The 15,035-nt window shown below is 43.7% G+C and overlaps 1 protein-coding gene across 1 annotated transcript in view; it reads left to right on the plus strand.

Moving 5' to 3' along the window:
• The window catches only part of LOC140337624 (solute carrier family 22 member 6-A-like), an 84,167-nt gene extending 69,505 nt beyond the window's left edge, over positions 1-14,662 (plus strand). Inside the window, exon 10 of the mRNA XM_072421373.1 lies at positions 13,871-14,662. Within this exon, the coding sequence (XP_072277474.1) occupies positions 13,871-13,916 (46 nt within the window). The 3' untranslated portion in view covers positions 13,917-14,662. The remainder of the gene's footprint in view (positions 1-13,870) is intronic.
• Positions 14,663-15,035: the final 373 nt, after the last annotated feature.

Below are 15,035 nucleotides of genomic sequence, written 5' to 3' on the forward strand. Positions count from 1 at the left end.
AATGTGAACTAAGCCTAATTTGTTACACCACATTAATCACACTGTTACACTACTACAAGGGATTACACTCTAAAAACTTAGAACACTAGCTAAGTTGGTTCACATTCCACAGCACTGGACAGTTAAAGCATAATGTATAGAATGGAAAAATTGGACATACTAACAGGGCAGGCATTGGAAAGTTGGAACAAAGTATAGGGGGTAGGTGGAACACTGACACAATAATAGGGGGGGTTCTTTACTGCTGTACTCCATATCACTATATCCTGGTTAAAGATTCCAAACAGTGGAAGTTATGCAAGACATCCAATCTACCCTTGAGTTCAGTTCACCACGTTACTTTCACCTGAAAGAAGTTAATAAATTTGCAATAATAAAATTATAATATTGAAAACACAGTATTTCATTTTCAGAATTTTAACAGAAAACTACAGAGGGAAACTGGTTGCTTTTAGCAATACACACACACTTTCTACATAAGCATATTATTTTCAACTTCTAGGAGCTATTTTTTATAGTCTACCATTCTAACTAGTGTTGATCGAATAGCTCACTATTCGATTTGACCGCTATTCGGTTGAATAATGCATAATTATTCGGGTGAACGAATGTCGAATTCGAATTCCATTAGAGTCAATAGGGGAAAAATTTGGGTAAAGCTTCTACAGCCTATAAATACATTTAAAAAGACATGTCAGGACTCCCCCAGCTCTGCACAACGCTGTACAAGTAAAAACAAAAATAAGGAAGTCTTTTTTCTGTTGCTGGCAAGGCCATTTTATGAGGTGGTCAAGGGAACATGCCGGATTTTATATGGGTCTCCGAGTAGAGGCAGAGAGGGCCAGGAGGGGGTTCCTCTGATCCAAAAATTAGCCACCAGGTTTTACCGCTCCATTACAACCCTTTCACAGGCTTCAGAGTACAGGCAGAGGTCCCTGAGGGGGGGGTCTTTCAGTCAAAAAATTAGCCAGGTACACAGCTCTGTTATAAGTTACAAGAGACAGGTGGCAGCAGCAGGAGGAGGAGGCAGTGGGCACTGAGACGGAGTGGGGACCGCATTGGTAACTGGCATCTAGAGCTGGGTGTAGTGCATCATCAATGCCACCTAGATGGCTGTTATGCCATATTAAGGAATGGAGTACTGACAGGTGGCAACAGCAGGAGGTGGAGGCAATGGGCCCTGGGACGGATCGTGGACAGCATTGGTAACTGGCATCCAGAGCTGGGTACTGGGCAGGCGGCATCAGTAACAGCATGAGGAGGAGGCAGTGGGCCCTGAGAAGGCAGGGACAGCATTAGAGGTTGAGGCCATCACCTATATGGACAGTGTCGAAGCTGTAGCTATTGGAGACATGAATGGATGAACGAGATTCCAATCTGTCCCTACCTACTATGTAGCGAAACCACATGAAAGGGAACAGGCTTGGCAGAATCAGAGGGGAAAGAACACCCTGTTGAGCTTGGCTCTAGTCTGGTATCTAGAGCTGGGTACTGGGCAGTGGGCAGGCGGCAGCAGTAACAGCATGAGGAGGAGGCGGCAGGCCCTGAGACGAAGTGTGGAAAGCATTGTTAACTGCCATCTAGAGCTGGGTACAGGGCAGGTGGCGGCAGCAGCAACAGAGGCCATCATCCTTAATTGACAGTGTAGGAGGTGTAGCTATTGGGATGAATGAGATTCCCACTGTCCCTACAGTGGCGGTGGGCCCTGAGACGTAGTGTGGATGGCTGTGTTACTCCTCCTGCTCTTACTGCTGCCATCTGCCAACTTCCCAATACCCAGCTCTAGATGCCAGGCTAGACTCAAGCTCAACAGGGACTTCTTTCTCCGCTGATTCTGCCAAACCCGTGTGTGTGATTTCGCTACATAGTAGGTAGGGACAGATTGGAATCACGTTTATCCATTCATGTCCCAATAGCTACAGCTTCGACACTGTCCATATAGGTAATGGCCTCAACCTCTAATGCCGTCCTTGCCGACTTAATCAATATGAGCCATCAGAATGCAGGTATACTTCCGATGAGCCAGCTGATTCGAGTGGGTGGCATCTTTAACCCCGCAGCGCAGCTCGAAGCGAAAGTGGAAGTGCATGTCAATCACATCCTATTGGTGCAAATATGCCAGTGTGGCGCTGTAGAAGTTGCCTTCTATGATGTCCCAGCGCACATTAAGAATTGGGTACTCTAGCACTTCACCAGCTTTGAATCTAACAGACATGGACATGTTGCATATCACTAGATATTTGGGGCTCAGCACCTTGGTGAGCCGAATAAACAGGTGTTCCAAGTTGGTTTTGTAAATTTGCAGTGATTGCTCATGATACCTGATAACATCCTATATACACGAGTTGATGATGACAACGTCGGGCTGAGGTCTATGTTTGAAGTTGGCCAGTACGCTCTCTATGTACTCCGAAGAGACATGGGTGAGGAAATAGAACCGTACAAGGTGGTGGTCAGTTCTGTAGTGACGCACTTGACGGTAAATTATGCCATTGTGTATTTCACCCAGAGATCCCCCAATGTGTGGTTTGCAAATGACATCTCACCCTTCCCTTTCAGCTGCTTCTCAGTCCGAAACTCATCATTCTGCAGTTTTTTGACAAGATCCTTACTGTTGGATCTTTGAATGGCGTCTCCCAGGATGGCCACATACTTGTTGTGTAGAAGTCTCCGGACGTCTGCTGAGCTCAATAACTTCATGGCTCAATGTGGTCATCCAGGACCTCTTGGTTCCCAATAAACATACCGGTGTCTCCCATCTCATCCCCCCCGACATATACAGAGGGACTGCTGTCCCACTTCCCAGTTCCGGGGTAACATCCACAGAAATTCAGTCTGATAAAGCGTGGTACCGATGGATGAAGCAGAAGACGTGGCCTTCCACATTCATTTACAAATTTCAGATTACACACTTGCATTACACACTTCGGGGTGTCATTAAAGATGCACTACACCCAAGCTCTAGATGCCAGTTACTAATGCCTTCCACACTCCGTCTCAGGGCCTGCTATTGAGTGAAAGCACATGAAAAGGAACAGGGCTTGGCGGAATCAGCGGGGAAAGAAAAACCCTGTTAAGCTTGAGTCTAGTCTGGCATCTAGAGCTGGGTTCTGGGCAGGCGGCAGCAGTAATAGCAGGAAGAGTAGGCGGTGGGCCCTGAGACGTGTGGATGGCATTCTTAACTGGCATCTAGAGCTGGGTACTGGGAGGAGCAGATGGTGGGCCCTAAGACAGAGAAAGGATGGCATTATTGTTTGAGGCCATCACCTATATAGACAGTGTAGAACCCTTAGCTACTGGAGACATTGCTGTGTAAGGGAATGCCTTTTCCTATCTTCTAGCTGTAACTTTGTAAAATGCGGCATGGACAGCTTTGTAAACTGGCATCTACAGCTGGGTACTGGGTACTGGGAAGGTGGCAGCAGTAACAGCAGGAGGAAGAGGTGGTGGGCTCTGGGTCAAAGTGTGGACGGCATTAGTAACTGGCATCTAGAGTTGGGTACTAGGCAGGCAGCAGCAGTAACAGCATGATTCGAAGGCGGTGGGCCCTGAGACGAATTATGGACGACATTCGTATGTGGCATCTAAAGTCAGGTACTGGGCAGGCGGCAGCATCATTTACAGGAGGAGGAGGAGGTGGCGGTGGGATCTGAGATGGAGCGTGGACGGCATTGGTATCTGGCATCTAAAGTCGGGTACTGGGCAGCCAGCAGCATCATTTACAGCAGGAGGAGGAGGTGGTGGGCTGTGAGAGTGTGGATGGCATTAGTATCTGGCATCTACAGTCAGGTACTGGGCAGGTGGCAGCATCAGTTACAGGAGGAGGAGGAGGAGGAGGCAGTGGGCTCTGAGCGGAGTGTGGACGGCATTAGTATCTGGCATCTAGAGTTTGTTACTGGGCAGGCGGCATCATCATTTACAGTAGGAGGAGGAGGCGGCAGTGGGCTCTGAGACAGAGTGTGGATGGCATTAGTATCTGGCATCTACAGTTGGGTACTGGGCAGGTGGCAGCATCAGTTACAGCAGGAGGAGGCGGTGGGCTCTGAGACGGAGTGTGGACGGCATTAGTATCTGGCATTTAGAGTTTGTTACTGGGCAGGCGGCAGCATCATATACAGCAGGAGGAGGAGCTGGTGGGCTCTGAGACAAAGTGTGGACGGCATTAGTATCTTGCATCTGGAGTTTGGTACTGGGCAGGCGGTAGCATCAGTTACAACAGGAGGATGAGGAGGAGGCGGTGGGCTCTGAGACGGAGCGTGGACAGCATTAGTATCTGGCATCTAGAGTTTGGTACTGGGCAGGTGGCAGCATCAGTTACAGCAGGAGGAGGAGGCGGTGGGCTCTGAGACGGAGCGTGGACGGCATTGGTATCTGGCATCTAAAGTCGGGTACTGGGCAGGCAGCAGCATCAGTTACAGCAGGAGGAGGAAGAGGCGGTGGGCTCTGAGACAGAGTGTGGACGGCATTAGTATCTGGCATTTAGAGTTTGTTACTGGGCAGGCGGCAGCATCATTTACAGCAGCAGGAGGAGGAGGAGGTGGTGGGCTCTGAGACAAAGTGTGGACGGCATAAGTATGTGGCATCTAGAGTTTGGTACTGGGCAGGCGGTAGCATCAGTTACAACAAGAGAAGGAGGAGGGGGTGGGCTCTGAGTCAGAGTGTGGACGGCATTAGTATCTGGCATCTAAAGTCAGGTACTGGGCAGGCGGCAGCATCATTTACAGCAGAAGGAGGAGGCGGTGGGCTCTGAGACAGAGCGTGGACAGCATTAGTATCTGGTATCTAGAGTTTGGTACTGGGCAGGTGGCAGCATCAGTTACAGCAGGAGGAGGAGGCGGTGGGCTCTGAGACGAAGCGTGGACGGCATTGGTATCTGGCATCTAATGTCGGGTACTGGGCAGGCAGCAGCATCATTTACAGCAAGAGGAGGAAGCGGTGGGTTCTGAGACGGAGCGTGGACAGCATTAGTATCTGGCAGCTAGAGTTTTGTACTGGGCAGGCCGCAGCATCATTTACAGCAGGAGGAGGAGGAGCTGGTGGGCTCTGAGACAAAGTGTAGAGTGCTATCAGAATAAAATATCTGTATTTTTTGGAGAAAAATATATAATTTTTTATGGCCTTTTGGATAGATACCAACTACCAAGTGCTATCAGAAGTAAATATCTGTATTGTTTGTAGCGTACATCAATTTTTTATGGCTTTAGGGGTAAATAGCAAAGTGGGATCAGAACTAAAGAGCTGTATTTTCTGTAGAGAAATAAAGAAGTTTTTATGGTCTGTTGGATCGATAGCAAGTATCAGAATTAAATATCTAGATTTTTTGGAGAGAAATACCGAAATTTTTATGGGTTTTAGGATAGATACCAAGTGCTATCATAATAAAATATCTGTATTTTTTTTTACAGAAATACAGAAATTTTTAGGTTTTTTGTGATAAATTGCAAGAGGTATCCTAAATTATACCTCTTGTAATATATCACAAAAGTCAGAAAAATTTCTATATTTATCTAAAAAAAAAATACAGATATTTCATTCTGATAGCACTTAGTATCTATTTAAATAGCCATAAAAAACTGTATTTCTCTCTAAAAAATACTGATATTTAAATATGAATCATAATAAATATCTGTATTTTTGGAGAGAAATACATAAATTTGTATGGATTGCAAGTGGTATCAGAATTAAATACCTGTTTTTTTTACAGAAATACAGAAATTTTGCTGTTTATTTTGATAGATTGCAAGTGGTATCAGAATGAAATATCTGTATTTTTTTACAGAAATACTAAAATGTTTCTGTTTATTTTGAGAGATTACAAGTGGTTTCAGAATTAAATATCTGTATTTTTTTTTACAGAAATACAGAATTTTTTTCTGTTTATTTTGAGAGATTGTAAGTGGTATCAGAGTTCAATATCTTTACATAAATACAGAAATTTTTATGGATTTTTTAATAGATAGCAAGTGGTATTAGAATGAAATAGCTGTATTTTTGTACAGAAATACATACATTTTATTTTGATAGATTGCTCATAATTTATGCTAACTCTTGCAGTCTATCAAAATAAACAGAAAAATGTATGTATTTGTGTAACAAAATACAGATATTTATTTCTGATACCACTTGCTATCAAAAAAGCCATAAAATTTCTGTATTTCTGTAACAAAATACAGATATTTAATTATGATACCACTTGAAATCTATCAAAATAAACATAAAAATGTCTGTATTTCTGTAAGAAAATACAGATATTTAGTTATGATACCACTTGCAATCTATCAAAATAAACAGAAAAATTTCTGTATTCCTGTAAAAACAATATACAGATATTTAATTCTGATCCTACTTGCTATCTATCAAAAAAGCCAGAAAAACTTCTGAATTTCTGTAAAAAAAATACAGATATTTATTTTTGATACCACTTGCTATCCATGAAAATAAACAGAAAAATGTCTGTATTTCTGTAAAAAAAAATACAGATATTTCATTCTGATCCTACTTGCTATCTATCAAAAAAGCCAGAAAAACTTTTGTATTGCTGTAAAAAAAAAAATACAGATATTTAATTCTGATCCTACTTGCTATCTATCCAAAAGGACAGAAAAATGTATGTATTTCTCTACTAAAAATACAAACATTTAACTATGAATCACACAGCTCCTTTACAAAGTTATATAGGCCTCAAAGTGGATAGTGGCAGAGGGCCCTGAGGGAGGTGCTTGGTAAAATAAATTAGCCAGTTACACAGCTCCATTGCAAGTTATAGACCTCAGAGACAGAGTTGAGGTAGAGGGCCACTAGGGGGAGGAGTAGAAGGAGATGCCGAAGGCTGTGAATGTGCTCTTCCCATCAAGGTGTCCCTGCCACTGCTGCAGGGCCATGGACACATTGCTCTGCACTTGTTCATGCAAAGCAGGAACACATTTTTCTGCAAAATACTGTCGCTTAGGCATAACGTACTGTGGGTTCACGCAGAGGAATGCATAACGGAATGCATTGGAGTCCACCGGCCGGAAAGGGAGGAGCTCTAACGCAATCAGCTGTGCAATTGCCGCATTGATTAGCTTTGTTTTGGCGTCCTTTGGGCCATATTTTCTCTTGTGCTCCAGCATCTGGGGGATGGAAGGTTGGATGCTGCGAATGCTAACCACAGAAAGATTGGACGATGGGGTAGAAGTTGTGGGAGATGGTAATGATGCCTGGTCTTGACTGCTAGCAATGCGACAAACAGCAGCCGATCTGCGTTGGAGCTCCTGCTCACCGCTGGTGGAGCCTGAAAAAGGTAATGCTCGGCTACATGCCCCACTGAAATTGCTGGCAGCAGCACGGGTAACTTTGGTGGCAGAAGGAGGAAAGGCAGCGGAAGATGATTGAGCAGTTTGAGCTTGCTTGTTGGGCGGAGGTGGTCGCACAGAGCTCTGTGCTTTGACCAGGTGTTCCCGCCAGGTTACCGGGTGGTGGCTTTTTAAATGAGTGCTCATGCAACTTGTTCCAAGTTTGTTTGGGTTTTTGCCTCGTTTCAAGTGTTGAGCACACAGTTTGCAGATGACCATAGTGTTGACAACACCATAGTGTTGTCACCACTGGCGAACATCTAACTGGGCCAAAAGGTGCTCTGGAGCTGGTGCTCGTGGTGGCGGTCCGCGGTTGCTGAGGCATATCTGTGGTGACAGCTTCCGACAATTTACGACTATGACTTGTCTCACTGGTACTTGACGATCGCAGAGTGTGGGCAGCTTTTACCCTCTTCCTCCCTCTCCCCGTTTGAGGGCGCTCTGCAACCTCCTCCTCTTCTTCCTGCCTATGATGATCTCCTTGTTCGCCCCATGTCAGATCAAGGACATCATCATCATCATCATTAGAAGAGACAATTTCCTTATATGTGCCGAAAGGAAGCAGCGGCCTTTTGGAGCCAGGTTGAATTGGCTCCTCTGGCTCAGAGTGTTCTGGTGAAAGTAAGTGGGGGAAAAGCCTGTGAACTGACTCTCTCCTTCAGATGACTGAAACAATTGAGCATCTTGAAGGAATGCTTGTAGCTCCACCTCTCCAACCCCTCGGTGGAACTACTCTACATACTGCTGTACACGTGACTTTCCAGCCGCTGAAGCAGAACTAGGAGGAACAGTAGTATCATGGACTGTTTGGGACACCTGTAAGGCCTGTGTCTGGGACTGGGATGAAGAGGGGGTACAATCACTTGAGTCATGTACTCCACTACGTCTTGTTCATGGTATGGCAATAATGGACTCCCACCACCAACAGCAACGCTTATTGTTCTTGGGTCTGCAGCTAAAAACAAACTTATACTGCTTTGCTTGCCACCCCTGCCAAAGCTGCCCTTTCCTCTTTGGCCAGACATTGTAGTGACAAGTGCTGTGTGTGTTGTATGCAGCAGTTTCCTTCAGTGGTGACGCTTGTAATATGCAGCACAGTTTACAAAATATATACTGCAGTATACACTGAGTCTGTGCGTCTGTCTCTCAGTACAAGTGTGATACTGTGCACGCAGTCATGGCGGGTACCCTGCCTCTGGCTGCGTGTATGTAACACACTGCCCCTGATTCATCAAGCAGAATCGGATGATCGCTCGCATACAGCTTGATCTCAATTAGTTTGCAGTGTTGCAAACCAAAGTATACAAACAGTGCAACAAATGTAACAATAAATTAATTATATAGCAACATAATTGCTATGATCTCACCAGTGACAGCTTAACAAATTTAACTTAACTTTTTTTCACTTTGACAAAGCAAGCCAAGCAGCACAGAAAGGTTGTGATGCTAGTAAATCTCTGTTAAGAGTGGTAAATGCAGGCACGCCCTGGCCTTATATACCCAAGGCTGCCTGTGTGGCATGCAGTGACAACAGCCAATCAGCTGCCTGCCACAACAAACATGGAGGGGAGCATCCCTGCTGTTATTGGAGGACCCTAGGCATCATGGGGGAGGTCCCTAGGCATTGTGGGAGGGTCGATTTCAGGGCTTTGAATCCAGCAAAATTCGGGTCGGGTCCACCCGAATTCAAACGGTCATATTCGGGTCGAACATTAAGACGACCCGAATTCCAACAACAAAACTTCGGTATTGAATTGTAATGTGAGTCTGAAAAATACATTGGATGGTATTGCTGACATCCTTCTAAATATAGTATGCTAATTCCATATATCTAACTCATGACATTAGGGATCACTTACTTGAAGCTGTGGGTTGGATGATGACATCAGTTGCTGGTTAGCATCCAAGCAATATGGGACCACATTGGAAGATAGGTAAACATTCTTATTTATTGGAGTCGAGAAAGTCTATATAAGATGGGCCTTTATCAGAGTGGGCCACCCTTTTCAGTGGTTGTGGTGCCATGTACTTATTGCCAGTGTACAGGCTAATGATAGAAGAGGAGTCCGATGGATCATACTGGAAAAATATGAGCCTCAAGCAAGGGAAGTGCAAAGTAAGTGAAGAAAGTCTTATAGGGTCATGAGATTCCAGTTCATTAAAGAGAAGTCTAATTCCTCAACTGGACTGCACATACCACCAGCTTTCTTCTATCCTTACAGCATTGGTGTAAAGAATATAATTTTGCTGAGTTTTGAATTTAAATTGTTTTTGTGTTTTTTGCTATATTTTGCAGATAATTGAGTTGTGTCAAAACTAGTTATATCCTCCTTATCAGTAGGTCAATATATGCTCCATCCTTACCTTGAAGCTTCTTACCTTAAAACATCTTGCTCAGCGAGTTGTTAGTAGTTAGTCAATACCAAGAAACTTAATTAAATGTCTTCCACCTTGTTGTCTGACTATATAAACTGTGATGTGATATTAAAGTTTTGAGAATAAGTGATATAACTACATGCTTGAGCTGCTTGTGTGTTATTCACTGCTCCCAAAAAGAAAACAGAGGTCATGATAGAGAGGGAAATATTGATCTGGGATCAATAGGAAATCGCCTTAACAGTTTGGCGTCAGAAGTGGGACATCTACCTTAAAAAGACCAGGATCGGGTAAGTAGAAATTTTCTTTTCTACCTCTGCCCTCCCCTGTGTCCCTGTAGATATCTTAGGAACCTAAGCACTGTGGCAGTGTAGACTCCCTCATAGAAGGACTGGGTCCTTAGTTAGGAAGATTTGGGAAATCTTTTATTGAATATGTGCACACTCATGACCTCTGCTCTAATTTTTAGAGTATAAGAATTTTGTTGCATGATTTAGAAGTATAAGAAATGTTGTATATAAGATAGGTTTGTGTACTAATCTGGTTGCCAAGGTGAGGTTGGGTCAGTCCTCACTGCTGTGGTTGCCTCGGGCAAGCAGTAACGTGACCCAAGCTGCGTTATGGTAAGCGGGAACAGGACGTCAGCGAGCACTGCAGCTACCAACTGAACTAACTGAACTAACAATAACAGTGTACAACTGTCTGATATTTTTACTGTATAAGAAACATGTAAAAAAAAAAAACATATAAAAGCATGCTAGAAACCTGACAACAGGGATGCCCCCTATAATGTTAACTGTAGAGCAGGAGGTTATTACACTGACCCCTTTACATTACACCTGAGAAATGGAACGGAGAACATAAAATGTCCCGATCCATACCAACTCCTGCACAAACAAATGTAAATAATTATCCCCTTATAACTGAAGCACACTATAAAACATTATGGGAAGAGTTACACACTGAGTTTGTAAGATTACACCGAGATAGGAAATCCATGGCCACTGCATTAGCATGCAAGCAAAAGCCAAGAGAAACTATAAGTGATTATGCTAGAAGGTTTAGGAAAATGTGGAAGGAAGAAGCAGGTTTAGGATTAGGAGGTGATCTGAGTATAGTATTTACTCAGTCACTGATTAATGGAATGATTCCTGAACATGGGCGCACTGCCAAAATTATTATTGACAACTGGAGAACTTTAGATGTCCCAAATATTTTTGCCCAGTTAATAACAAAGGATGCTGCAGGATGTTTTGAGCTGCCTAAGTCGTCCAAACCCTATGTACAGGGACTTCACCACCACTATGTTAGAGATCTCTGACCAGGCTGATGAAAACCCAATAATCACATTAGAAGTAGGACAATTTCTGAAAGACTTCTTGGTAGACACAGGAGCGACTTGTTCTGTCCTCCGATCCTGGTCAGGTCCATCTATACCTGGTGGGCTCTCTGTGGGAATAAACGGAGTCATCACCCCTACAAGACGCACACCTCTTATTCCCATATGTACGGTACATGGAGAATACATTACACATCACTCATTCAAGGTATTACCTAGTTGTCCAGTTAACCTGTTAGGAAGAAGCCTGATGGGATCTCTGGGAATGTCACTGGTTGTTGACCCAAAGGGAGGGATTAATGTCAGTACAACCTTGCAACTGCCCTTATGGGATTTTCCAGTTCCTGACAGCACATGGTCCACCGGACCATATGACATGGGATTCCTGGACTGCACCCCATATACAGCACTTACAAAACCACATACACCAATATACCAAAAGCAGTATCCTTTAACTAAAGACAAGGAAGATTCCTTAGCACCCATGATTCAATCTTTCTGCCAGCAAGGCATACTTAAGAGAACCTGCTCGCCTTATAATACTCCAGTAAATCTTGTCAAAAAGCCTGATGGCTCATACTGCTTTACACAGGATCTCAGAGCCGAGCCATAATTGAGTTGGTTACAGCCCTGACACCAGTCATGTCAGATCTTACTACCATCCTTACAGCAGTAAAGCCCGAGACCCAATTTTACAATGTTATTGATTTGGCCAATGCATTTTTCTCAATACCATTATGGCCTGAGACTCAGTCCCTTATGGCTTTTATTTTCAGGGGACAACAATATACCTGGTGCTGATTGCCCCAGGGCTTTGTTGACTCCCCGGCAGTTATCTCAATTGTCCTCCAGCAGGTGGTTGCCAACTGGCAGTCGCAGCATGGTTCCATTTTATTGTTATGTACAGTAGCCCCTCTCAGGAGGCATGTCAGAGGGACACGGTGTCATTGTTGTGTGTTCTGGAAAAGGGTGTCACAGAAAAGGTTCAGTTCTGTCTGCAACAGGTCACATTCCTGGGAATGCTTTTAACCCCAGGATCCCGGCAGCTAGCTCCCAGCCATGTACATGCCATTAGCAGCCCACAGACAAAGAAACAGATGCTCAGCTTTCTTGGCATGATCAATTTTTGCAGACACTGGATTCCTGACTGCTCATATTGGGACTCACAACTCCGTCCCAGTACCACCCCAGTGCCCCTAATAACATTCATTGGTCTGATGAAATGACTAAAGCATATGTGGTGTTAAAAGAATCCCTGACCTCTGCCCCTGCATTGGGAATGCCGAATTTTAATGTACCATTTGTATTGAATGCAAGAGAGTATTGTAAAACCATGGCTGCTGTCCTTGCTCAGATGCATGGAGGTAAATTGAGGCCTGTGGCATATGTCGCTAAGACACTGCCTGTTACTGTGCAAGGCATGCCAGCCTGTCTGCGTGTGCTGGCGGCGTGTGCAATGGTTGTAGAAAGTGTCTTACTTCTAACTTTGGGTCATGAGACGATACTTTACATATCCCATGCTGTACTACACTTGCTTAAGAATTTAACCACTCAACACATAACAGCACAAAGGTTGTCTGGTTAAGAAGGTATTCTAACATCCACTGCAGGATTAGGTGTATATATCCTCCTGCAACCAGTGGTCCTGTCCCTGTGCTCAATGCCCTCTTAGGTCTTAAAGGGCCAAAGGATGAAGTGCCAGAGTCACACTCATGTATCACTGAAATTCACCTCCCCAATCAAATAGCCATTGTCAAATGTCAAGCACACACTTCTTCCAGTTCCTTTAATGCCAGGGGCAACTGACTACCAGATTTTCATGCCAAAGTCTCTGCTCAGTCTACCACACCCACCACCAGCCCCTGATAAACTTCTGCTCGCCATCTCAGCTTCCACTGAAACCAACACACTACTAACACAATTACAGTCCTTCGCCACCCCACAAGATTTTGAATTCTGGGAAAAGGAAGGATTGACCCTAGATTCCTTTGGAATCTGGTCAAAAAGAAGGATAGTAGGGCTACCCCAAATAGCAGTACCCCTCATTGTTGTTCAAACCCATGGTATAGGACATAAAAACATTAAGACTACAACACAATAAATACACAAGCGCTTTTGTGCCCAAAATTTAAAGGAACAGACGCAAGTCATACTTTCCTGTTGTCTACCATGTGCTAGAAATATTGTGCAAGGGAAGAAAGTAGGACAACATGAACATTTGTTACCTCCACAGGGTCCATTTCACGAGATTTATACACATTTGATTTAAACACACATGCCAAAGGCTTCCAACGGATGTCAGATAATGTTAGTGAATACAGATAGATTCAGCATGTGGGTAGAAGCTTTTGTAGTCAGGAAAGAAAATGCAAGGACAGTAGCTAAAATACTATGCAAAGAGATCATCCCCAGATTTGGATGCCCAGTGAGAATAAGCTCAGACAACGGCACTCCATTCACTTCTAAAGTCACTCAGGAGATTTAAAAAATGATGAACATAGAATGGAAGTTCCACATCCCATATCACCCCCAGAGTGCTGGAGTAGTAGAAAGGACAAATAGGACACTGAAAGACAATCTTAGGAAAGCAACTGGAGGGACATTCCATAAGTGGGACCAATACCTACCAGCCGTGCTAGCTGAAATAAGAATGACACCCAACCTAGTTAATAGGCTGTCACCTTTAGCCCCCTGGGCTAAAGACCCTTTAATTTTATTACCCGGGGATCTCCAACAAATCCATGACCAATATGTAGCTAAACTTACTGAAAATTGGACAGCAACTACAGAGATATCTCTCTTTCTTTTCTTCTCCCTACAGATCAACCGATGCACCCATTCAAGCCTGGAGACGTAATGTTGGTTAAAGCTCTGCACAAGCACAAATCCTTGGTTCCAACCTTTGGACCTCCAGTTACCGTGCAAGCCGTTACTAGAACAGCCGTGCTGACCAGTGGAGGACCCACCTGGATACACGCTTCAAGAGTGAAAAGGCACCACCGATTCAGCTCCAGGATGATGCTTCTTGATCCATGAGTACCAGCCTGGATGCTTGCCTACAGTTTTTGAGCCCTGATTATCATATTCTGTCTTGTGTGGGTCACAACAATTTGCCACTATCACCCTCAAGACTTGCCCTTCGTTTGTCCCCAATCAAGCCATCCCCTAAAGAATTACTCTACCCTGTCTGCGCACCAGCGATTACTTAGGTATAGTGATTGGACTGATTTCCAGGGTAACATATTGGAACGTCTTGCCAAAGAAATATATATTAGTTCTAGTTTTCGCTTATCTGATACGCATAGTACTCAGGATATGTTAACGTCTTGTTTGATTGCTGTCTCCACTCCAATCAGCATGCTGATTACAGTCTTAAGCAATATCTATACTGACACTGAGGTTATTGAAAGTGATATACATTTATCTCATAACCTGTATAACTTTTGTAATAACTGTCAAACCTATGACTTACTGAAATTGTTATTGTCAATATGCGAATCTAGAATCATTCAGCTTCTTTGAGTTACTGTATTTTTTGCCATATAAGACGCACTTTTTCTTCCCCAAAACTGGGGGGGAAAAGTTAGTGCGTCCTATACGACAAATATGTTATAAAATAATTAAAATAATATACTCACCCGATACCCGGATCCTGCGCCGATACCGATTATCGGGCGAGAAAAATTTGCCGTGTGTACGCAGCTTTACCTTGAAACATCTTGCTCAGCGAAGTTGTTAATTAGGTTTCTTGTTATTGACTAACTACTAAGTGTCTTCCACCTTGTTGTCTGACTATATAAACTGTAATGTGATATTAAAGTTTTGAGAATAAGTGATATAACTACATGCTTGAGCTGCTTGTGTGTTATTGACTGCTCCCAACGCGTTGAAAACAGAGGTCATGATAGAGAGGGAAATGTAGACAACCCTTTTATGTAAGGTAAAAATTCTGTTTGTTTTTTTTTTTTTTTTTATGTTTTTTTACG

The sequence above is a fragment of the Pyxicephalus adspersus genome, chromosome 9 (genome assembly GCF_032062135.1).
Source record: "Pyxicephalus adspersus chromosome 9, UCB_Pads_2.0, whole genome shotgun sequence".
Classification (NCBI taxonomy): Eukaryota; Metazoa; Chordata; class Amphibia; order Anura; family Pyxicephalidae; genus Pyxicephalus; species Pyxicephalus adspersus.